The 24,655-nt window shown below is 40.7% G+C and overlaps 1 protein-coding gene across 1 annotated transcript in view; it reads left to right on the top strand.

Annotated features, from left to right (window-relative positions):
* The window catches only part of LOC149445730 (interleukin-6 receptor subunit beta-like), a 56,818-nt gene that overhangs the window by 23,188 nt on the left and 8,975 nt on the right, over window positions 1-24,655 (top strand). The window contains exons 8-12 of the mRNA XM_089653488.1: window positions 6,515-6,722; window positions 10,971-11,132; window positions 17,265-17,384; window positions 18,539-18,691; window positions 21,379-21,525. Coding sequence (XP_089509614.1) covers window positions 6,515-6,722; window positions 10,971-11,132; window positions 17,265-17,384; window positions 18,539-18,691; window positions 21,379-21,525 — 790 coding nt within the window. The remainder of the gene's footprint in view (window positions 1-6,514; window positions 6,723-10,970; window positions 11,133-17,264; window positions 17,385-18,538; window positions 18,692-21,378; window positions 21,526-24,655) is intronic.

The raw sequence follows: 24,655 nt of genomic DNA, 5'->3' as shown, positions 1-24,655 counted from the left end.
AAAAGAAGAGGATTGGGGCTGCTCTGTGCAAAACCATCACACAGAGCAGGTAAGTATAATATGTTTGTTTTTTTTAATTCCAACCTTTAGAATCACTTTGAGGCTAGCAGGTCATGCCTGCATATCTGAATGCCCTGCTAAGATTTCATGCAACTCAAAATGTACCAATACATGGGCTTCTTATTCCATAAACCTTCATTATGTTTTAATTTTACATGGTGCACATAGGACAAACTTTACAGATGTGGTTTGCTGTCAGTTGTCTGCCATTCCAAGATGTTGACTAAAAATGTTCAGGTCATCCAATCAATGACTCAGGGGTTACTGCTCATTTCTTGTGATTATATGTAGGATTGCCACATTACTGCATTGGAATAATTTGGATCAAAACAGTGTTGGAATCTGAGTATAAGTATGGGAAAATACTTAACCATACCTTAAAAAAAGGTACCTAAAAATAAACCAGTCAGGGTAACAAAATAACAATTGAGTACTGTCCGTGATACTTTTTTTATCTGCATTAACATCCAAATTTTCAAGACAAGCTGTCTGGGTGTACCCCTTTCTTCTAAGGTCCAAGCAGTACTAATACACAAAGTTCACTGCTTGGACATAAAAGAAGGGGTACACCCTGAAAGCTTGTGCCGAAAAACAGAATCCATCTAGTGGCCAAAATGCAATCTAATTTTCTCATTGAATTATTTCAGAAAACTATACTGCATTTTAGCCATTGGATGGAGTTGTTGATATATGTTAATGTCTTACAAAAGTGACAGTCGTTATGTTAAGCTTGCATGAATGCTTCTGACATTCATGTAATGAATGTTTTATAAATAGAACTATAAATGTGCAACATTGCAAAAGGATGCATTTGCCAACAACAAAATTCCACTTGAATCTAAAACAAATTTGGTACAAAACTAGCGAATGTGCGTCAAATGTGATTAAAAAGATGGCAGATTTTCCTTGGGAAAATCCAAGACCTGTCTGTTCTGGAACTAACCATTTGCTACCTTAGTATCTACTGCAGACTAATGCAGGCCATAGACGGGGAGAAAAACGGCCGATTTTTCTTTTAAAAAACAAAAAATCGGTCGTTCAAGCGGCCAACGTTACCACCAATGGTAAAAAAAAATCGGCCGATTTTCATCCCGTCTACAGCCGGGAAAAAGTGTCCCTGTAGAGAGCTCTGCTATTTCTTTGACAGTTCTTTGACAGTTCCTTGACATTTACAGCGGTTGCAACAATGTATCTATTTGTATCCATTTAGGATACAGATGTTTTTATTTGGAAACAAATAGATACAATGTTGCAACCTCTGTAAATGTCAAGGAACTGTCAAAGAAATAGCAGAGCTCTCTGCAGGGACACTTTTTGCCAGACTGGAATTCCTTCTTCTTCTTCCTTCTTCTTCTTCTTCTTCTTCTTCTTCATCATCATCCTCTACTTCTTCTTCATCATCATAATCATCATCATCATCCTCTTCTTCTTCTTCTTCATCATCATCCTCTTCTTCTTCATCATCATCCTCTTCTTCTTCATCATCCTCTTCTTCTTCTTCTTCATCATCATCCTCTTCTTCTTCTCTTTCTTCATCATCATCCTCTTCTTCTTCATCATCATCCTCTTCTTCTTCTTCTTCTTCTACTACTACTATTACTACTACTTCATCATCATCATCCTCTTCTTCATCTTCATCCTCTTCTTCTTCTTCTTCTTCATCATCCTCTTCTTCTTTTTCTTCTTTTTGTCTTCCTCTTGCAGGTCACTGCTCATGCGCAGATTTTTTATCGGTAAAAACGGCCGAACAAATAGCCCACTAACGATCGGAAAATCGGCCGATTTTATTTTCGGCTGAAAAATCGGCCGATTTTCGACCCATGGGTCGAAGATGGGTCGAAAAACGGCAGATTTTTCTTTTAAAAAACGAAAAATCGGTCGTTCAAGCGGCCGACGATACCATCAATGGTAAAAAAAATCGGCCGATTTTCATCCCGTCTACAGCCGGCAAAAGTGTCCTTGCAGAGAGCTCCGCTATTTCTGACAGTTCCTTGACATTTACAGCGGTTGCAACATTGTATCTATTTGTTTCCATTTAGGATACAGATGTTTTTATTCGGAAACAAATAGATACAATGTTGCAACCTCTATAAATGTCAAGGAACTGTCAGAGAACTGTCAAAGAAATAGCGGAGCTCTCTGCAGGGACACTTTTTGCTGGACTGGAATTCCTCTTATTTTCATCCTACTTCTTCTTCATCATCATCCTCATCCTCTTCTTCTTCTTCTTCTTCTTCTTCTTCTTCTTCTTCTTCTCCTTCTTCATCCTCATCCTCTTCTTCTTCTTCTTCTTCTTCATCCTCATCCTCTTCTTCTTCCTCTTCTTATTCCTCACCCTCTTCTTCTTCTTCTTCTTCTTCATCCTCATCCTCTTCTTCTTATTCTTCATCCTCATCCTCTTCTTCTTCATCCTCATCCTCTTCTTCATCCTCTTCTTCTTCTCCTTCTTCTTCCTCTTCTTCATCCTCATCCTCTTCTTCTTCTTCTTCTTCTTCTTCATCCTCTTCTTCTTCATCCTCATCCTCTTCTTCTTCATCCTCATCCTCTTCTTCTTCTTCATCCTCTTCTTCTTCTTCTTCTTCATCCTCATCTTCTTCTTCTTCATCCTCTTCTTCTTCATCCTCATCCTCTTCTTCTTCTTCTACTTCTTCTTCATCCTCATCCTCTTTTTATTCTTCTTCATCCTCATCCTCTTCTTCTTCATCCTCATCCTCTTCTTCTTCTTCCTCTTCTTCCTCTTCTTCTTCCTCTTCTTCATCCTCTTCCTCTTCTTTTTCTTCTTTTTGTCTTCCTCTTGCAGGTCACTGCTCATGCGCAGATTTTTTATCGGTAAAAAATCGGCCGATTTGCCCACTAAGTGCCGCGAAAATCGGCCGATCGGCCAATTTTTTTCCAACTTTACCAAAAAAAAAAAAACGGCCAAAATACCGAAAAACGGCCGAACAAAGAGCCCACTAACGATCCGAAAATCGGCCGATTTTATTTTCGGCCAAAAAATCGGCCGATTTTATTTTCGGCCGAAAAATCGGCCGATTTTCGACCCATCTATGGCCTGCATTACTCAAGTTATATCTTTTGGCACATGAATAGAGAAACATAGACCCTGATTTATTAAGGGGGTTGAGCATGTTCACGTTCACGTCTTATGCAGGCCATAGATGGGTCGAAAATCGGCCGATTTTTCTTTTAAAAAAACAAAAAATCGGTCGTTCAAGTGGCCGACGTTACCACCAATGGTAAAAAAAATCGGCCGATTTTCTTCCCGTCTACAGCCGGCAAAAAGTGTCCCTGCAGAGAGCTCTGCTATTTCTTTGACAGTTCCTTGACATTTACAGAGGTTGCAACAATGTATCTATTTGTATCCATTTAGGATACAGATGTTTTTATTCGGAAACAAATAGATACAATGTTGCAACCTCTGTAAATGTCAAAGAACTGTCAAAGAAATAGCAGAGCTCTCTGCAGAGACACTTTTTGTCGGACTGGAATTCCTTTTATTTTTCATCCTTCTTCTTCTCCTTCTTCATCATCATCCTCCTTCCTCTTCTTCATTATCCTCCTCTTCTTCTTCTTCTTCTTCTTCTTTTTCTTCATCATCATCATCCTCTTCTTCTTCTACTTCTTCTTCATCATCATCCTCCTTCTTCTTCTTCTTCTTCTTCTACTACTTCTTCATCATCATCCTCTTCTTCTTCTTCTACTACTTCTTCATCATCATCATCATCACCCTCTTCTTCTTCTTCTTCATCATCATCCTCTTCTTCTTCTACTTCTTCTTCATCATCATCCTCTTCTTCTTCTTCTTCTACTACTTCTTCATCATCATCCTCTTCTTCTTCTACTACTTCTTCATCATCATCCTCTTCTTCTTCTTCTACTACTTCATCATCATCCTCTTCTTCTTCTTCTACTACTACTACTTCATCATCATCATCACCCTCTTCTTCTACTTCTTCATCATCATCCTCTTCTTCTACTTCTTCATCATCATCCTCTTCTTCTTCTTCTTCTTCTTTTTCATCATCATCCTTCTTCTTCTACTTCTTAATCATCATCATCCTCTTCTTCTACTTCTTCATCATCATCCTCTTCTTCTTCTTCTTCTACTCCTTCATCATCATCATCATCATCATCATCATCCTCTTCTTCTTTTTCATCATCATCATCCTCTTCTTCTTCTTCTTCTTCATCTTCATCTTCATCATCATCCTCTTCTTCTACTTCTTCATCATCATCCTCTTCTTCTTCTTCTACTTCTTCATCATCATCATCTTCCTCTTTTTCATCATCCTCTTCTTCTTCTTCTTCATCATCATCCTCTTCTTCTTCTTCTACTTTTTCATCATCATCATCCTCTTCTTCGTCATCATCATCCTCTTCTTCTTCTACTTCTTCGTCATCATCCTCTTCTTCTTCTACTTCTTCTTCATCATCATCCTCTTCTTCTACTTCTTCATCATCATCCTCTTCTTCTCCTTCATCCTCTTCTTCTTCCTCTTCTTCTTTTTCTTCTTTTTGTCTTCCTCTTGCAGGTCACTGCTCATGCGCAGATTTTTTATCGGTAAAAAATCGGCCGATTAGCCCATTATTGCCGCGAAAATCGGCCGATTTTTTTCCAACTTTCCCGATTAAAAAAAAACGGCCAAAATACCGAAAACGGCCGAACAAATAGCCCACTAACGATCCGAAAATCGGCCGATTTTATTTTCGGCCGAAAAATCGGCCGATTTTCGACCCATCTATGGCCTGCATAAGTGAATGAGGTGAAACAAAGAGAAAATTCACTTTGCAAAAAAATACACAACCAAGTACAAGGAAAATTTAAAAAAAAATAAAGTTTGTTCATGATTGATGATTCATCATTGATTAAATCAATACCTCCTCACCTCATTTACTAAGCTTAGTGAAAAAATTGCCTTTGCAAAGAGTAAATTCAATTGGCTTAGTGAATGAGGCAAAGTTGTGTGTTTTTTTTTTTAAATTTCCTTGTATATAATTGGGTATTCTTCACAAAAGTGAATTTCCTCTTTTTTTCACGTCATTCACTAAGCTATGTGAAAATTTACTTTGAAAATGAACATGCTCCACACCTTTTGTAAATCAACCCCACTGACTTCCAAACAAAAGTTTTGTTGCAGCCATTTCTGGTGTGATCTGCATGCTGTCAACTCTTAGCAGTTTGCTTTAGGGTTCATGTACACTGCAGCTGATAAACTGACGTTCAGGAGCAGTTGTGCGTTTTTTTCAGCAGCCCCTGAACTCACCCTAATGTTTTCCTATGTGTCCATTTACAGGCACCATTCATGAGTAGATTTTACCAGCGTTTCAAATGCCAAACTCTTGTCAACGCGCTTTAACCGCATTTATAAGCATTTGCATTTAGAAGAGTTTTTTCAACTATTCCATGTCCAGATGCTGTCCAGAGCCTTTTTTCATCATCAGAAATACATGCAAAGTGCTTTCCATGTATTCAAATGGACCTAGTACACCAGCGCAGTCAGGTTTCGCGTGAAGGAAAAAATGGTGGAACGTGCCGCATTATGCTCATGATGGGATCCATAGTGAATACAACCAGAAAAAAGAGGTCATCTCAACACTGCTCTGTCTGCTTCTGCTCTCTCGATTCCTCTCACAATGTCTGAAATTGTTAATTTTTTACTGTTTTTCAGTGCATTATGGGCATTTGGGAAGTTCTCCTGAGGTTATCTTTTAAAAACGCTTCTAAACACAAACGCACATAAACGCGCATAAATGTGGTATGCAAACACGGCTAAACTGACGTTTTTCTAACCTACGTTTTTCAGCAGTCAGTTTCTATCGTTCAGAAGAGTTTTCCAAACGCCTAGTATACATGAGCCATTATAAGCATCAATTAAAAGAGCAAAGAGGACACGAGGAAAGATGAGAAAGATCACCTAAGGATATCCATTTCAAAAATGCAATTTTACTTTATATTATCAAAAGGATCTATTTATTATTATAATGGTCCTGCATAATATAATAATAAAAAGTTTCATTTGCCATAGATTTCTGTACATAAAACAAAGCAAGTGTTTTAGGTAGGCAATGACAGCTTCAGATACTACAGAGAACAATGATTGCTACACATTAGCATGTATGGGGTCCTATGTAAATATCTGGCAAAATACTAGTAATATGCTTTATTTAGGAAGACCTGGAATCCCTTTTTCTTTTTTTTTTCTTTTTTTAAATGGAATTAGGACATACAAATTGTATTGGTGTCATTATGGAGGTCTTCAGATCACCAGTATACCTATTTTGAGAGGCATATAAAGTATATAAGGTCTAAAGTCCTAGACATTTTCATGAAAAAAATCTTATAATATAGAAAAAATAAATATATTTGAGATAATATGGTTGTGTCATTTGGCAGCTCCAATTGTCCTTTTGCCATCCATTGGCTTCATCTTAACTTTCTTTTGCATCCTTGCAGTATGCGATGCACGTCTATGTGGATAAATACATTGTCATGATTCAGAGGTTACCAAACAGCTGTGAAAGTGATATTATCTACCAAACAAAGAGCACAAATTTTCACGTCAACCTCTCTGTCGCTTTCTTCAATGTGTCTGTAACTGCTTGCAATGAAGCAGGGAACTCCTCCGTAGCCAGCGCTCTGGTCCAGCCTTTGGCTTCCCCTGGTAATGTATTAATTTAGATCAGTGGTTCTCAACCTTTTTTCATTCAAGGCACCCAATAAAATTCTAAATATTTTTGAGGCACCCCATTCTAAAATGTAAAAAACTAAACAAATAGTTTTACCTAATGCAGCAACATCCACACATGTAGAACACCCAACGTTAGAGGTGTTTTATTCTTCCAAACAGGGGCGGACTGACCATTTGGAAGCTCGGGCACTGCCCGAGGGCCCAGGGTCAGTAGGGGGCCCCTGGTACCTTTTTTCATAGGTTTTTTTGAGTTTGGGCAAGGACACAGGGGTCCCATGATCCCCTATTGCCCAGGGGCCCCATGAGTTGTCAGTCCGCCCCTGCTTCCAAAGCAAATACACCTTTACTCACTGGCACTAACTATTATTCCAATGTTTCTCTATTCCCTTACTCCAGTGTTGAAGGAGAGGGGCAAACAAGCATGCTGTGCAGGTACCCAACATCCTCTTTATCAATTAATGAAGCCATTGGTGGATGAAAGGTTGTAATAGTACACAATGAAAACCTATGGCTTTGTGGAATTAAAAGGCAGGCTTGTTCCACCCTCTGGCTTGTATACAATTTTGGGGCAATTTTTAAGCATTTTGCCAAGGCACCCTTCAGGAAACCTGAAGGCACCCTGAAAAAGGCTGATTTAGATATTGCACTAATTTCAATATATATATATATATATATATATATATATATATATATATATATATATAAAATCCCTTAAAATGTGCACACAAAATATTTTTTTTAATTCTAAAATAAATTTAAATCTGTGGCAAAAAGGCATTAAAAAAAACTGTGCAATAACATGAAGACATCAGAGTACGTGGAATTTGTAATTCAATAATTAACATATGAAATCTCATACACAGACTTGTGCCCCAACTTCTAAGTACATACATTACTATTATTATTATACAGAATTTATATAGCGCCAACAGTTTGCTCAGCGCTTTACATAGATGTGTGAATGCGCAGTATAACGCACCCACATGGCTCACTGATGTTTTTGACAAATGTTTTTTACTGACTTTTGTTTTTTAACTATAGCTGTGCACGGTTGATGCAGGCTTATTTCTATATGGCATGCACATTGAAATGCCTATAGTGCTTAGAAATACCCCAAAATACTACAGAAAATCAAATTTTGGGCACCCTGCTAATTAAGTGGTACACATTATGACTATAGTGTTCAAACAATAGTGAATCATCCTTGTTAATAAATTTCACACTAATTTGTATATTCTGTGCAGGAACCCTCATTCACATTGCAAATAAATTATAAACTCCCTGAGCATATACAGTGCCTTGAAAAAGTATTCATACCCCTTGAATTTTTCCACATTTTGTCATGTTACAACCAAAAACGTAAATTTTGGGGGGGGATTTTAGGTGATAGAACAACACCTGAGCTGTGGATCTCTGCAGCTCCTCCAGAGTTACCATGGGCTTCTTGACTGCTTCTCTGATTAATGCTCTCCTTGCCCGGCGTGTAAGTTTAGGTGGACGGCCATGTCTTGGTAGGTTGCAGTTGTGCCATACAGTGCTCCATGAGATGTTCAAAGCTTGGGATATTTTTTTTAACCTAACCCTACTTTAAACGTCTCTACAACTTTATCCCTGACCTGTCTGGTGTGTTTCTTGTCCTTCATGATGCTGTTTTTCACTAATGTTCTCTAATAAACCTCTGAGGGCTTCACAGAATGGCTGTATTTATACTGAGATTAAATTACACACAGGTGTGTAATTTACTAATTAGGTTACTTCTGAAGGCAATTGGTTCCACTAGCTTTTAGTTAGGGGTATCAGAGTAAAGGGAGCTGAATACAAATGCAACCCACACTTTTCAGATATTTATTTGTAAAAAAAATGTTGAAACCCATTTATCATTTTCCTTCCACTTCATAACTTTGTGCCACTTTGTGTTGGTTTATCACATAAAATACATTTACGTTTTTGGTTGTAACATGACAAAATGTGGAAAATTTCAAGGGGTATGAACACTTTTTCAAGACACTAGATTTTGCTCATCAGAACAGGCATCAATGGATGATTGTACACCCAAATGTGATAGTAAATCAGGTCCTATGTGTAGCAATGAGGAGTCTTCCTACCATCTTTACCACCCTCATTCAGCCATAGTGTGCTGTAGTCAGCCATTAACACTGTCTGAATCAGTTTTAATAGCACCTTCTTGAGGAAAAGGAAATGGCACTTACAACAGGAGTATTACATCCATGTATCAGTTGAGATGGGAAGAGACATTGTGGCCGATTACAGCGATTTAATATCCAGCCACATTCACATGTTCTGATGTATGTACTGTATATTGTTAATAATGGAAATCCATCGCCAAGAAAACAGCACCAAATAAATGCAGCAGCTGAATAACTTGTATGAAGGTTTCCACCGAGTAAAAGTATATCTAAAGCTAAAAACAAAAATGTCATAAATTGTAGCATATCAGTGTTGTGGCTGTAAAAAAAGAAAACAAATGCAGCCACCAAATATATAATATATTACTTTTTTTTGTTCTTGGGTCAGATATATGCAGCACTACCCCCTTAGAGGTTGCTGACGGTACCCCCTTATAGTCCTGCACAGCCAGGCAATCTTCATTCTCCACACATGCTTGTATCCAGAGTCAGAAAATCAGTCCTTGAGCTTTAGTTTTGTTATTGATTGAGAGAATTTGAACCAGAATAGAATAAGGTGGGTAGAGGATGCCCAGGGGAACCGATACCTGAGGACAAACTTCCTGGACCTATTCACAAGTTTCTCTTCTGAAATACAGTCTCTGTTGATGTGCCACCTCAGACCCTAGAAGAATTCCTCTTCAGCCAGCAATCTGGAGACTTTCTCCTGAGCAGGGGATCTGGCTCCTGTCCCTTCAACGAATGGGTGAACAGCCACTAAAAGGGGCCTAATCTGGTTTCCCTATCCACCCAGGGGGTGCAGGTGTACTCACTTAGATCCTCTCCTGTACTGCTTGTGGGTGTGCTGCTGCTACCAGGCCTATCAGCTGGGCTGCTCCTTCCCTGCCATACAGGTGGTCCTCACTCAGGGAGCCAATGCGTTTCATGCTTTCTGCCTTTCCAGCTCCAGGCTCACAGGCAGACCCCATCCCACTAGGCCTCCTGGCAGCCTCCTTCTCCAGCTTCACATCTTCCTCCAACTCACCACACTCCTCCTACTGAGCAGGCTCCTACACTTTTAAAAGGAGCCCCAGCCCCTTGTCAAGACTTTTGTTGAGGATTGGCTGAGGTCCCTCAAGAGTAGAGCCAGCCACTCCTCAGATCCACCTATTGCCTCTAAGACCATCCTCTGAATGCCTCAGAGCAGAGGAAAATTCCAGAGGAGCTGGCCTGCAGAGGCTCTCTGCCCTGACCACAATTTGACCCTTCTGGATATTAGACCTGAGCTGCCAGCTCCTGTCTAACCATTAGGATCTAGCTCCCCCTAGCTAAACTTGGAGGGTGCTACATATACTTTAACGGAAAAGTATAGCCAAAGCTTTTTTGGCTATACTTCTCCTATGGATCCCAGGAGTGCAGTTCGTTCTGCAATCCTGGGACCTGTTTTCAGCTAACAGCAGGCTAAAGCCTGCTGTCAGTTGATGTCGCTCAGCCAGTCCAGGCTCTGGGAAGATCCTGACTAAAATGTTAGGATTCACCCAGATACCTGGACCACCAGCTGGCTAAGCCTCTCAGAGAGCCATTGAAAGCCTGAGCCAGCAGCCCCACTCCCTCCACAGCCCAACACTCCAGTGAGCACTGGAGGGGAAGAGCAGAGAACCGGTGACTAACAGTCACTGGCTCCCTGCTCACTGAAGACTGAGAACTGAGTGATCAGCCATCTTTTATTACTAGTTCCCAGTCTGAGAAGCAGTGGGGGATAGATGCACCATCGGACCCATGCTGCATCCACCTATGTAAGTATAATTTTTTTTTCCAAAAAATTCATACTTCTCTTTTAAGTGTGTGGGCAAATGTTATACTAATATCACTATAGTCATTTTGAATGATTATCTGCAGTGTCTGACTCACAACTCTACACAATTGTCTTCTGAATAAAAGACACCAAACCCTCACATTTTACATTGCTAATTATTTAGCAATGGTAGCATGTATAGTAAATGATCTTGCTTAATATGTATAAGGCTAGCTCTAAAGTAATATTCAAACAAATGTAATGTGAAGAATGTTTTCTACCGTTCTGATTTCTTTATAGAATTACCAGGAAGGATATTTGCCGCATATAAATATGACAAGATTTTTCTCACTTGGACTCCAGTGTTTGATAATGATTTCTGTGTGATCAGCTGGGGAACAAATTACATGCAAATGAAGGATGATGTACTCATGAGACACATTCAGAACTATTCTATTCATGGTAACAATTTCCAATAATTTCTGTGCCAACAATAAATGCATTCTTAAAAAATTAAATAGGGCCTGCTGACATTAGGCACACACATGCAGCACACACAAAGAAAGTATAAATAACTAAATGTGTGTATGTATGTGTATGTGTATGTATATGTATATGTATATATATATATATATATAGATATATACAGTCATGGCCGAAATTGTTGGCACCCTTGATATTTCTCCAGGAAATCATGTATTTCTCACGAAACGTATTGCATTAACACATGTTTTGCTATACACATGTTTATTCCCTTTGTGTGTATTGGGACAAAACAAAAAAAGGGAGGAAAGAAAGCAAATTCGACATAATGTCACACAAACCTCCAAAAATGGGCTGGACAAAAGTATTGGCACCCTTTCACAACTGCGGATAAATAAGAATGTTACAAGCATGTGATGCTCCTGTAAACTCACCTGGGGCAAGTAACAGGTGTGGGCAATATAGAAATCACACCTGAAAGCAGATAAAAAGGAGAGACGTTCACTTAACCTTTGCATTGTGTGTCTGTCTGTGCCACACTAAGCATGGACAACAGAAAGAGGAGACGAGAACTGTCTGAGGACCTGAGAACCAAAATTGTGGCAAAATATCAACAATCTCAAGGTTACAAGTCCATCTCCAGAGAACTAGATTTGCCTTTGTCCACAGTGCGCAACATTATCAAGAAGTTTGCAACCCATGGCACTGTAGCTAATCTCCCTGGTCGTGGACGGATGAGGAAAATTGATGAAAGATTGCAACGCAGAATAGTCCGGATGGTGGATAAGCAGCCCCAAACATGTTCCAAAGACATTCAAGCTGTCCTGCAGGCTCAGGGAGCATCAGTGTCAGCGCGAACTATCCGTCGACATTTAAATGAAATGAAACGCTATGGCAGGAGACCCAGGAGGACCCCACTGCTGACACAGAGACATAAAAAAGCAAGACTACAGTTTGCCAAAATGTACTTGAGTAAGCCAAAAGCCTTCTGGGAAAACGTCTTGTGGACAGATGAGACCAAGATAGAGCTTTTCGGTAAAGCACATCATTCTACTGTTTACCGAAAACGGAATGAGGCCTACAAAGAACAAAACACAGTACCTACGGTAAAATATGGTGGAGGTTCAATGATGTTTTGGGGTTGTTTTGCTGCCTCTGGCACTGGGTGCCTTGACTGTGTGCAAGGCATCATGAAATCTGAGGATTACCAAAGGATTTTGGGTCGCACTGTAGGGCCCAGTGTCAGAAAGCTGGGTTTGCGTCCAAGATCCTGGGTCTTCCAGCAGGACAATGACCCCAAACATACGTCAAAAAGCACTCAGAAATGGATGGCAAAGAAGCGCTGGAGAGTTCTGAAGTGGCCAGCAATGAGCCCAGATCTAAATCCCATTGAACACCTGTGGAGAGATCTTAAAATTGCTGTTGGGAAAAGGTGTCCTTCCAATAAGAGAGACCTGGAGCTGTTTGCAAAGGAAGAGTGGTCCAAAATTCCGGGTGAGAGGTGTCAGAAGCTTATTGATGGTTATAGGAAGCGACTGATTTCAGTTATGTTTTCCAAAGGGTGTGCAACCAAATATTAAGTTAAGGGTGCCAATACTTTTGTCCAGCCCATTTTTGGGGTTTTGTGTGACATTATGTCATATTTGCTTTTCTGCCTCTGTTTTATATTTGTTCCAATACATACAAAGGGAATAAACATGTGTATAGCAAAACATGTGTTAATGCAATACCTTTTTTGTGTGAAATACTTGATTTTCAGGAAAAATATCAAGGGTGCCAACAATTTCGGCCATGACTGTATATAGTAAATTGTGCACGCAACAACACCTTGCCTATTCTGTCACTCTTTTCACACTCACAGACTCTCATTCATTCATTCCCTGAATATTGTAGCTGGAGGAACTGGATATGGCCATGTCAGGATGCAATAGAATTATTTACTGGAGTTCATTTTTGTAACATTTAGTACACTGCTCAGAAAAATTAAATTTAACCAGAGTATAGCATCAAGTCAATTAAACTCCTGGGGTATTTATCTGGTCAGTTAAAGTATTACTAAACCCACAATAGTACAATCAGTCTGTATATGCAGTAAAGCATGCTTGTTATACTTACTGTAGAACCTAAGGGGTTAATCCTCTGCACTGTGTAAAAAGGCTGTTTGATCCTGACTTCTCTGATCCTCCCTTTCTTCCAATGTCCCCCTCTTATCTCCTGATAAGACATATTGTGTGAAGGCACTCTGCACATGCTCAGTTTGGTGTGTACTGCTAGGGAGGTTTTTTTTTTTTTCTTGGGAGAGTGCATGTGATCAGCACAGGGCCAATCAGCACTGTACAGACAGTGGTCAGGGGTTCTGCATCCTCCTAGAGCAAAATGAAAACTTCTCCTACAAGCTTTAACATATGCTCTGCTGGAAACTGAATAGAAGTCACAAGACTGCTCTAACTGCTGATGAGAAAAGGTAGTTAGCAGTTTATATTCATGAAAATAATTGCATTTGCATGTTCTGTGTACTGTGGGAGATCAGATATAGTGAACTCAGGGTCCTGGGTTTAGTAACACTTTAAGTAGCAGAGGGGGCTGTTAATTAGTTTCAGCTGCTTTGGTGTTAATTAAATTAACAACAGGTGCACTAGATGGGCAACGAGATGACCCCCAAAACAGAAATGGTTTTACAGGTGGAGGACACTGACATTTTTTCCCCTATTCATCTTTTCACTAGTTTTGTATTTGGCGATACCTGGACGCTACAGAGATTGCATAGGCAGTCCAACTCCTCCAGGATGACACATCAATACTTGCCATTGCCAGAAGGTTTGCTGTGTGTCCCAGTGCAGTCTCAAGAGCATGAAGGAGATTCCAGGAGACAGGCAGTTACTCTAGGAGAGCTGGAAAGAGCCATAGAAAGTCTTTAATCCATCATCAGGTCTGGTATCTGCTCCTTTGTGCAAGGACGAACAGGATGAGCATGTGAGAGCCCTACAAAATTACCTCCAGCAGGCCACTGGTCTGACTGTCTCTGGCCTGAGGGCCCGACGTCCTCTAGTGGGCCCTGTGATCACTACCTGTCACGTACCTGATAGAAGTCTGAATTGACGAGATCAGCCTCTCTTGTATCTCCAACCGAAGCCTCACTGAAGGTGAAACAGATGGTGCCGAGGGTCAGGAGGAACATGGGTGCCTGTGGATATTGATTGTGTAACTTGCAGCTGGTGATGTAACTTTGGTAAATCAGACAGGGCATCCAGTCAGGAACAGAGGAGATGCTGGAACGTCCAGCTGAGGTTAAGGAAGCACTCCACTGGAGCTGCAAGATCTGGTTACGTGGCTTGCCGGAGCTTCTGATAAGCGGGAGGCCGGAACACACTGTGACAACCAGAGCTTTATGTAATGACAGCCAGGACAGGCACTCAGTAGGACTGTAGAGCCAAACTGGAGCCGGCAGCATAGTCAGAGTAATAGCCAGGGTCAGCAACGAGTAGGTGAGGTACCGAAACATCAGACAGGGACAAGGTCAGGAGGAAGCTAGGATCAAAAACCGATGAACAGAAGCATAAACAAGATCCAAGAGCAGGTCAATGGCAAGCCGGGTCAGTAACTGATACACACAGGATATAGCAGGAAACAGGAAGTTAGCTGAAGACCAGTCAGCACTGACAGAGAGTAAGAGCCTCCCTTAAATAGTTTGTCTGGCGCCAGAAACAGTGGGCATGCTCCCGTGCATTTTTGCATGCACGAGCCTATGCCCATTACTATTAGCCAGTTGCCGTACAGGAATTCTCTTACACTACCCGGCACCATAGGGCTCGATTGGCATTTGCCATTGCACATCAGAATTGCCAGGTCTGCCACTGGCGCCCTGTGCTTTTCACAGATGAGAGCAGGTTCACCCTGAGCACATGTGATAGACATGAAAGGGTCTGGAGAAGTCGTGGAGAACGTTATGCTGCCTGTAACATCGTTCAGCATGACCGTTTTGGTGGTGGGTCAGTGATGGTCTGGGGAGGCATATCCATGGAGGGACGCAGAGATCTCTACAGGCTACACAATGGCACCCTGACTGCCATTAGGTATTGGGATGATATCCTTGGACCCATTCTCAGACCCTGGTGCAGTGGGTCCTGGGTTCCTCCTGGTGCACGACAATGCCAGGCCTCATGTTGGGAGAGCATGCACGCAGTTCATGGAGGATGAAGGAATTGATACCATTGAATGGCCCCCATGCTCACCTGACCTAAATCTAATAGAACACCTCTGGAATATCATGTTTCGGTCATTTCATTAGGAGCATGCCCTGATGTTGTCAGGTATGCATACAAGCACGTGGGGGCCATACAAACTACTGAGTACTATTTTGAGTTGCTGCAATGAAATTTCAGCAAAATGGACTAGCCTGCTGCATAATTTTTTCACTTTGATTTTCGGGGAAATCAGTCCTCTGTAGGTTGATAATTTTCATTTCTATCAAACGATGGGGCATCCTTACGTTCCTAAAACATTACCCAGTCCATATCAATATAGATATCCAGCATGATATTTTTCCCCATTGAGATATCATGTGTTTTCAAAGCAGTGCTTACAAGGGAGTTAGGTACTTCTTTCCTATACTACTTGTTTGGAGTTCGGTGAATGTCCTGGGGGTAACAATCCCCAGCAGTGTATTTTCCTGGGACAGGGGAACACTATCACATACTTGCTAAACCTGGAGTACTCTCTTCACCATAAGATGTTGCCTTTCTGACCGCCAACTGACCATCAATGCCCAGGAATAGAACCCCTTTACCTGTTTGGTGGTCAACTTCCCCTAATCAGAGAACAGAACCATTATTGTTATACTGTGGTGAGGATATATATCAATCTCTCGAAGACTCCTTACAAGTATTCCAATCCTTCTATCTTCATATAATTAGCCTGACATTGTTGCGGCTGTACCTAACTTCAGTTTTCTGTCTTGAGTGCCGTCTTTCTCATTCAATATATTCCTTTTAACTCTTCAAACATGAGATACCAACCATTCTTACCAACCAGCAGAGTGAACAAAGAAAAACAAACATATTTTTCCATTAACGCAAATTTGGTGGAGGATTTACCCCCCATGGGGACATTGTATGCGGACAGTGGGACTCTCACCTGTCAGAATTCACTGATTGGTAGCTGCAGCCAATTGGTTGCATCCATTGATTGACAAAGGTTTTCCAGCTTGTCTGTTCAATAGACATTTATCTAAAGAACTGGCTGCATTTAAATTTGCATGTGTCTTTGGCACAGATGTCAAACAAAAGGTTCGAGGCCCAAATACAGCCCTCCAGGCCATTTCATATGGCCCTCAGACCTCTCCTGCAGCTGTGGCACCCCCTTGTTTTTACCTTGTCTCAGCAGTTGGTGGAAGAGAGAAGGACAAATCTCCTCCACCAGATCCTGAACTCTCCCATGCAGCCCTGGAGAGGCTCATCTCTGCAACCCCCCTCCCACCCCTGGTTTCAGCCATTGGCAACGGGGGGGAGGAAGACAGAACTCCTCCTACAGATCCTGCATCACTGGGCAGCTGCAGCACCCCCTCATCTCCACCTCCCCTGGTCTCAGCATTCAGCAGACTCCGGCAACTGATTCCTGCCATCCTCTGGTCCTCCTCCAGACCCTGCACTTTCTGCTTCCCAGCTCTGCCTCTTCCTCCTGGCAGCAGCAGGTAAAGGGGGGTGCACTGTGATGTAAAGGAGAGTGGGGTGCTTTGGACATCTAGTCTTACAGATACAACCGGGTCTTTGAGGGCGAACATAATGCTGATGTGATCCACCATGAAATGGAGTTTGACACCCCTGGTCTATGGCCAGCTTATGACATACCACCAATCGGAGACCCACACTGCTTTTTTCTGCATTCCACATTTGCTGTGCATTCTTCAAAAAATGTTGTTAAGCTTGAAAAGGTATAGTAAATACTTCTGGTGAATGGGGGCAAATATGCCTGGAATGATCATAACATAATACAAATGGCATGACTCTCCATCTTCATCCCAACCACCTTCTAATGAGGAGATATAGCCAATACATAATACAGGATTTTCAAAGGTGTTGCTCTTGAAAGAGTGATTTTTTTTTCTGCTTCTAGGGCCTTTTGATGGACTGAAACGTTACACAGTAATGATACACTTGCTTGATTATAATATGTGTATGAATGCCACACAAGAGACAACATTTGGAATCACCTACATCTATGTGGAGGAAGGAGGTATGTCGCATGTTGTGCTTAAGCTAATACATGGCCTTGACAACATATTATTTGGAAATACTGCAGAAGCCTGGAAACTCATGGTGAGCCATACAATTTAGTTCACTGCATTCTTCAGTCATTTATACCAAGTGGACAAACTAATCGAGAGCCCAGTTATTTGGGTTTTCTGAGAAACAAGGGTTCAGGTCTTTGTGCCAACTACGTCTATGCAGCCAAATAGTAACTTATATAATTTCTTCATACTCATATTATAATGTATTGATTAACAAATATGTGTATTGCTGCACAGAAATACACATATTCGTTAATCAATATTTTCTTGTGGGAACACTTTTTTGCTAGCAGCTATGCTGGTTAGCAAGGCACTAGTAGGAGGATTTAGACAATTTGTGGAAGGTGTGGGATAATCACATATGAATATTATAATGTGTATATATATATATATATATATATATATATATATATATATATATATATATATATATATTTGTTTATGGTGAGGAGTAATAATGAAAAAGCCATTCCTCTAAAACACTGCAAATTAGAGTGCGTCATCACTATCATCACAAACCCAAAAACAAGGGTTTATATGTTATTTTATAAGTGTGCAGAGCCATGTAATTCAACATTTTTTTACCCGTCATCATATGTACAGCCATACATTACTAGTGTAGAGCACAGAGATAGCATCATTTAAAGTGTATGTATAGCCGAAACTTTTTTAGCTTTTGATAGAGTAGAGAAAAGTGAAAATACCGTTAGCTATTTATTTTTCCTTGGGGAAAGTTTGCTTCTTGTCCCAGAGATGCTACAGGAAATTACTGGGAATCTCCGAAAGTTAGAGGAATTCCCCACTCAGACAGTTGCCCCCAAAACAGGTATTCCCATTGGAAAATTTTCCTTAACTGTTGTTCTGAGGACAACTCAAATTTTGGATTTCCCTTCACTTTCTGTCTTGGTTACAACGATGACAAACACAAATACAGGGGTGAATCTCTCCAATGGGAACAAAGACAGCAATAAAAACAGGGATCTAACCCTTCCCAAGTTAACCAGAACTAAATAAAAACAAACATTTTTGCCTAGAGATAACCTTTAATTAATAAAATACTTGTTATAAGTGTCAAAGCTCACAAAGTAATTATTTTAAGTTCCCAGGTCTGGTTCACCTAATGTGACTATAAAAAATATCACCAAAACCTCAGCTGTGGTTGAATGGGAAGAAATTCCAGAAGAGGATTGTTTGGGCTTTTTACTATTCTATAGAATATTCTGCACAGACATTATAAGGAGCATCACTCAAGGTACGTATGCGATTTCATTTACCAGCAAAACAGTATGTAGTAGATGAGATATGGAATGACAGATCTTTGAGTTCCCGTTTTTCCCATCCCAGATCCTGTTCTTTTATTTACTGTTGACTTGAATGACAACATAATAAACATAGCATTAGTTGCTAATAACGGTTATGAAACTCTGCGAGCACCCCTTTTTGAAAATGTGACCTTAATAGGTCTCAATTAATTCATAAATCTAAAATTCGACCACCTCCTTCGACTACTAGACTAACAACTCATTTTTCAGGGCAAGAGTATATAGTGCGTGACATTTTGGGAAAATGTTGGTATTTGTTGCAGGCAGATGATACGGTTTCAAAACATATTGGTCCTTCACCGCAGATTACATTTTGCAGATCCAGATCCTTGAAAGATCATTTGGTACAGAGTCACTATGTTAGAACAGATTTGCCCAAATCCATGACAAGGGGGACATCTCCCTGTGGTAAATGTAATTATTGTGGTTATTTGTTAAAGGCTACTGTTGTCAATTTACCCAATGGACGTGTTTACACAACACGATGTTCAGTCAATTGTCAAACTATTGGTGTAATCTATCTTATGTTTCGTGACTGTGGGGCATTCTATGTGGGTAAAACCAAGCAAATGTTTTTTGAGTGCCTCCGTGACCACATTTCCCTAATAAACAAAAAAAGACCAGAAACACCTATCAGCAGACATGTAGGTCTTTATCACAACTATGACCTATGCAAAATACATTTTTGTGCTTTAGAGCATATCCCTATCCACGAGAGAGGCAGGGAAGTAGACCGGCTTCTTCTGCAGCATGAAACCAAGTGGATTTTTACTCTGAAGGCTACCAAACCTCCAGGTTTAAATGATTCTTTCACTTTCATATCCTTCTTATAGTTCCAATATCTCAGTTGGGCTTGGTCCTATCTATGGCCATCTATGGTTCCATATGTTCTCTGCCTTCCATTGTATTTGTTATCCATTTTCATACTATCATTTTTTATCCTTGAAGGGCATCTTTGTTTGGTTCAGTTTATGTATTTTGTATTATTTTTTCGATGCATACTCTTTTGTTTTCAACCTGGATGTGTGACGCTTTGATGTGAGGTTTACATCTAATGGGACGTTCACCCAGCTCTCCATGTACAACCTAGATGGATTAATCTCTAATGCATTGTAAGTTGCTAGTTGTCCGCTAGATGGCATCTAGGTGCACTGTCGAGCTTTCATTGGCTAATTATTAGGTTTAATTACTGTGGTCTTTTTTGAGTGGTGGCATTTAGTTGTTTGTATAGCTGTATAGAGATAGAGTTTTTCTCCCTTTTTCTTTTTTGTTCTGGGGTGTTTGGTCAGCTTGATGGCCTTTGTTGGTTGGCAACTGTCTAATGGAGGGCGGAAGTGTCATTCTATACGGGTGTCAGTGTCGTGACATCAGTTTTGGCAGGAAAAACCCATTATTTAAAAGGCACTGACTTGATTTGTTTGTTGTGTGATGGGGAGGTGGTGTTGTAGCTTGCTGTGGTGAGACCCGACCTGATAGACATTTGTTCAGGCTGTTGGTCGGCATTATACTGTAGGTTTCCCACCTTATTTATATCAAAGTTTTTTGATGTTTTTGGTTTTTATCTTTTAGCAAGTATCTTCTTCTTGAAGATTGGGCTTCTTTATAACCTTGGTTATTTGCTGTCACCGCTTCTTTTTGGCTTGAGAATTATATAATTGAGGTAAATTTAGTATTATCTCCATCATGATGGTTTCTCTTATTGGCAGGTTGATTGGTTTCATCTGATCTCTGCTTCTAATTCTTTATCATTTTTGTTTCAGTGTTCTAATTGGACTGGTAATTATGGCCCTTTTATGTACTGCCACTGCTATGGCAGTGATTGATAGTGTTCATCGAAGCCTTAAAATATGCGAAACATGTTGAGAAGTATTGCACCGGATATAGATTATTGCACTACTACCCAAATTTAAACACTCAAGTGTATATGTTATATTTGTTTATTTTAAAAGATTGAAATAAATGTTGTAATTTTTTATAAAGCAATCTATTCGTTAGTATTGGCACCTTTAAAGTCCCAATCATCTTTTTTTAGTGATGAGTTTATTCTCCTCTGCTTTATCTCTCTTTGTATCTCTCCTCTTGCAAAATGTTCCCAAAAATCAATGTTTCAGATGTGTTAGCTGTTGAGGAGATAAGTACCCAACAATTTCTTATACTTTTTTTTTTTTGATTCTTATAATGCAGCCTTTACACTTGAGTTCTAAGGTTTGCAAATCAGACATTTTCAATAAACGTGTCCTACTTCTTTTGGATTTTATCTTCTTTCATCTATGAAGAATGCATCAGCAGGAATGGGAACAGAACTAAGAGCCCAGTCAGGGTGCCAGAACCCCCAGGATTTATGCCAACTGGTGATTCATTATGGTTTATGCGCAATAGAAAATATAAACCTTCACTTGTATTCCTGCAGCCCTTGGATTTGGGTGCAGGCATGTGTTTTTGCTTGAAAACAAAAATCACTTGTCCAAATCATTTGAATGTAGCCACACTTTGGAGTTGTGTGGATAGTTCCTTATTTCCACTAGAAGGTCATACTATATTTAACCAGGTACTGTACATGATATAAATAAAATATATTAGTTTAGAAATAATTATACTGTTTTATTTTTAATCGTAGAAATTACTGTGAATTTTTCAAGTAAGAGAAGTTACCAGATGGAAGAACTGACAAGCGGTCATGAATATCATGTCAGAGTATCAGGAGTCACAATTAAAGGGACAGGACCACCCAGTGCCACCGTTATTTTCAAAACACTCCATTATGGTATTAGAAACCATTCACTCTAAAGAAATGAATACTGTGTATTAAAATGTAAGACTTTATAAGATTACCTGTCAGTTCAGAATGGTTGTTTTTCTGCCAAGCCATTTTTTAAAGCTGATGTTTAAATTTCCTCTCCCTGGACGGCAGAATTGTCAATGTCACGTACCTGGGAGCAAGCCTGACATGTTGAGGAAGGCCTCTCGTACAGCTCCAGCTCAGGGGACACAGATTGTGGATCATTAATCATGAGAGCGGGTGAGGTATGAGTGCCGTGATCAGTGCAGTAGTCTGCATAGGTAGTAGCTGTCACTTTGCTGAAAGGATACCAAGAGAACAGAGCAGCCAGTGTTAGGGCTCGTTCACACTTGGCTGTTTTACCAACACTTGCCAAACGCCCCTATAGCGTTTGGCAAGCGTTGGTCCGGCATTTGCAAAGCGTTTTTTAACGCTCGGCAAACACTCCGCAAATGCCGCATGCGCGGTTTAGTGGCGGTTGCTAGGTGTTTGCCGAGCGTTAATAACGCCCCACTAATGCCTATAATGCAGTTTGAGTGCTGCTTTGTATGGCTCTGCCTATAATGCAGAGCCATACAAAGCAGTGTGCAGGAGCTGACAGAGGAGAGATCTGTTTTTATATGCAGGCCTCTCCCCCTGTTGGTAATACTCGGAGATTGCCAGGTGCCAGCGGGAAATCACCGGCCAGAACCCAGTAATTGACAGCCGAGGCTGTGAATGGTGGTGCATAATTATGCACACCTGTGCCGCCCTGTAGCAGTATTTCTGCTATAGGGTGGCACGGAAGCAGTTAAAGTGGAATTAAATGGTGGATTACTCATGTACCCAATGCTCCCTCCATGGCGTTGGCATCTTTTCTTGTGTGCTGGGTTTTCAGCCATCTTCATGGGCCGGCGCAGGATGATGGCATTCTTGCACATGAGCCAGTCATCTCGGCACATAGGATCAGCCCTGTCACTGTAAACTGAGTTGCGCATGCCCAGCTCAGTGTACAGTCTAGGGATCACTGTGAGCAGGCAGGTAGACTTTTTTTTTGCAGAAGAGACATTGCAGGTTTTAGAAAGGGTGCCTGCCATGCACTGAACAGTTGATGCACATGCCAGACATAAGTTAAAGTGTTTTCTGTGCTATCAATCCTAATTGAACATCTTTCTGCAGGCCACTTTAGTCACAGTTTGTAGAATGATTTAAAGTGGTTATAGAGTCTATTTTTTAATTAAATACGGTTATACTTCCCTTCTCTGTGCACATGGTATTGCACAGAGCGGTCCCTTACCTCCTCTTCTGTAGTCCCCCGCCCGCACTGCTCCTCCTCTCCCATGTGTGCCCCCACAGCAAGCCATGTGCTATGCGGGACTTACATGGACGTGCTCCTGAGCTGGGCTGTATGTGTCCATAGACACTCAGAGCACTGCCTTGCCCTAGCCCCCCGTTCTCTCCTCACAGGATTTGACGGATAGCAGCAGTGGCTCCCACAGATCTTACAGACTCCTGTGAATGCAGGAAAAGAGGAGGAGAGGAGCAGTGCTGGATCAAGAGAGGACTCAGGTAAGTGTTTAAGGGGCAGACTAGTAATGGTAAATTGTTTTCTACAGTGGATATAAAAAGTCTACACACCTCTGTTAAAATGTCAGGTTTCTGTGATGTAAACAAATTAGACAAAGATAAATAATTTCAGAACTTTTCCCACCTTTAATGTGACCTATAAACTGTACAACTCAATAGAAAGACAAAATTAAATCTTTTGGGGGGAGTAAACATAAAAAAAACTAAAATAATGTGGTTGCATAAGTGTGTACACCCTCTTATAACTGGGGATGTAGCTGTGTTCAGGATTAAGCAATCACATTCAAAATCATGTTAAATAGGAGTCAGTAGACACCTGCCATCGTTTAAAGTGCCTCTCATTAACCCCAAATAAAGTTCAGCTGTTCTAATAGGTCTTTCCTGCCATTTTCTTAGTCACATCCTACAGTAAAAGCCATGGTCCGCAGAGAGCATCCAAAGCATCAGAGGGATCTCATTGTTAAAAGGTATCAGTTAGGATGAGGGTACAAAAGAATTTCCAAGGCATTAGATATACCATGGAACACAGTGAAGACAGTCGTCAAGTGGAGAAAATATGGCGCAACAGTGACATTACCAAGAACTGGACGTCCCTTCAAAATTGATGAAAAGACGAGAAGAAAACTGGTCTGGGAGGATGCCAAGAGGCCTATGGCAACATTAAAGGAGCTGCAGGAATATCTGGCAAGTACTGGCTGTGTGGTACATGTGACAACAATCTCCCATATTTTTCATATGTCTGGGTTATGGGGTAGAGTGGCAAGACGGAAGCCTTTTTTTACGAAGAAAAACATCCAAGCTCATGGCTAAATTTTGCAAAAACACATCTGTAGTATACCATAAGCATATGGGAAAATGTGTTATGGTCTGAGGAAACCAAGGTTGAACTTTTTGCCATAATTCCAAAAGATATGTTTGCCACAAAAACAACACTGCACATCACCAAAAGAACACCATACCCACAGTGAAGCATGGTGGTGGCAGCATCATGCTTTGGGGCTGTTTTTATTCTGCTGGAACTGGGGCCTTAGTCAAGGTAGAGGGAATTATGAACAGCTCCAAATACCAGTCAATATTGGCACAAAACCTTCAGGCTTCTGCTAGAAAGCTGAACATGAAGAGGAACTTCATCTTTCATCATGACAATGACCCAAAAGCATACATCCAAATCAACAAAGGAATGGCTTCACCAGAAGAAGATAAAAGTTTTGGAATGGTCCAGCCAGAGCCCAGACCTGAATCCGATGGAAAATCTGTGGGGTGATCTGAAGAGGGCTGTGCACAGATGACCTCGCAATCTGACAGATTTGGAGTGTTTTTGCAAGGAAGAGTGGGCAAATATTGCCAAGTCAAGCTGTGCCATGCTGATAGACTCATACCCAAAAAGACTGAGTGCTGTAATCAAATCTTACAGGTGAAACGCGAAAAATTAGAATAGCGTGCAAAAGTTCATTTATTTCAGTAATGCAACTTAAAAGGTGAAACTAATATATGAGATAGACGCATTACATGCAAAACAAGATAGTTCAAGCCATGATTTGTCATAGTT

The sequence above is a fragment of the Staurois parvus genome, unplaced genomic scaffold (genome assembly GCF_062004578.1).
Source record: "Staurois parvus isolate SC_StPar_1 unplaced genomic scaffold, SC_StPar_1.0 ptg000714l, whole genome shotgun sequence".
In the NCBI taxonomy this organism is placed as follows: domain Eukaryota; kingdom Metazoa; phylum Chordata; class Amphibia; order Anura; family Ranidae; genus Staurois; species Staurois parvus.
Note: the sequence above shows the minus strand (reverse complement) of the source record. Positions and strands in the feature narration are given on the sequence as shown.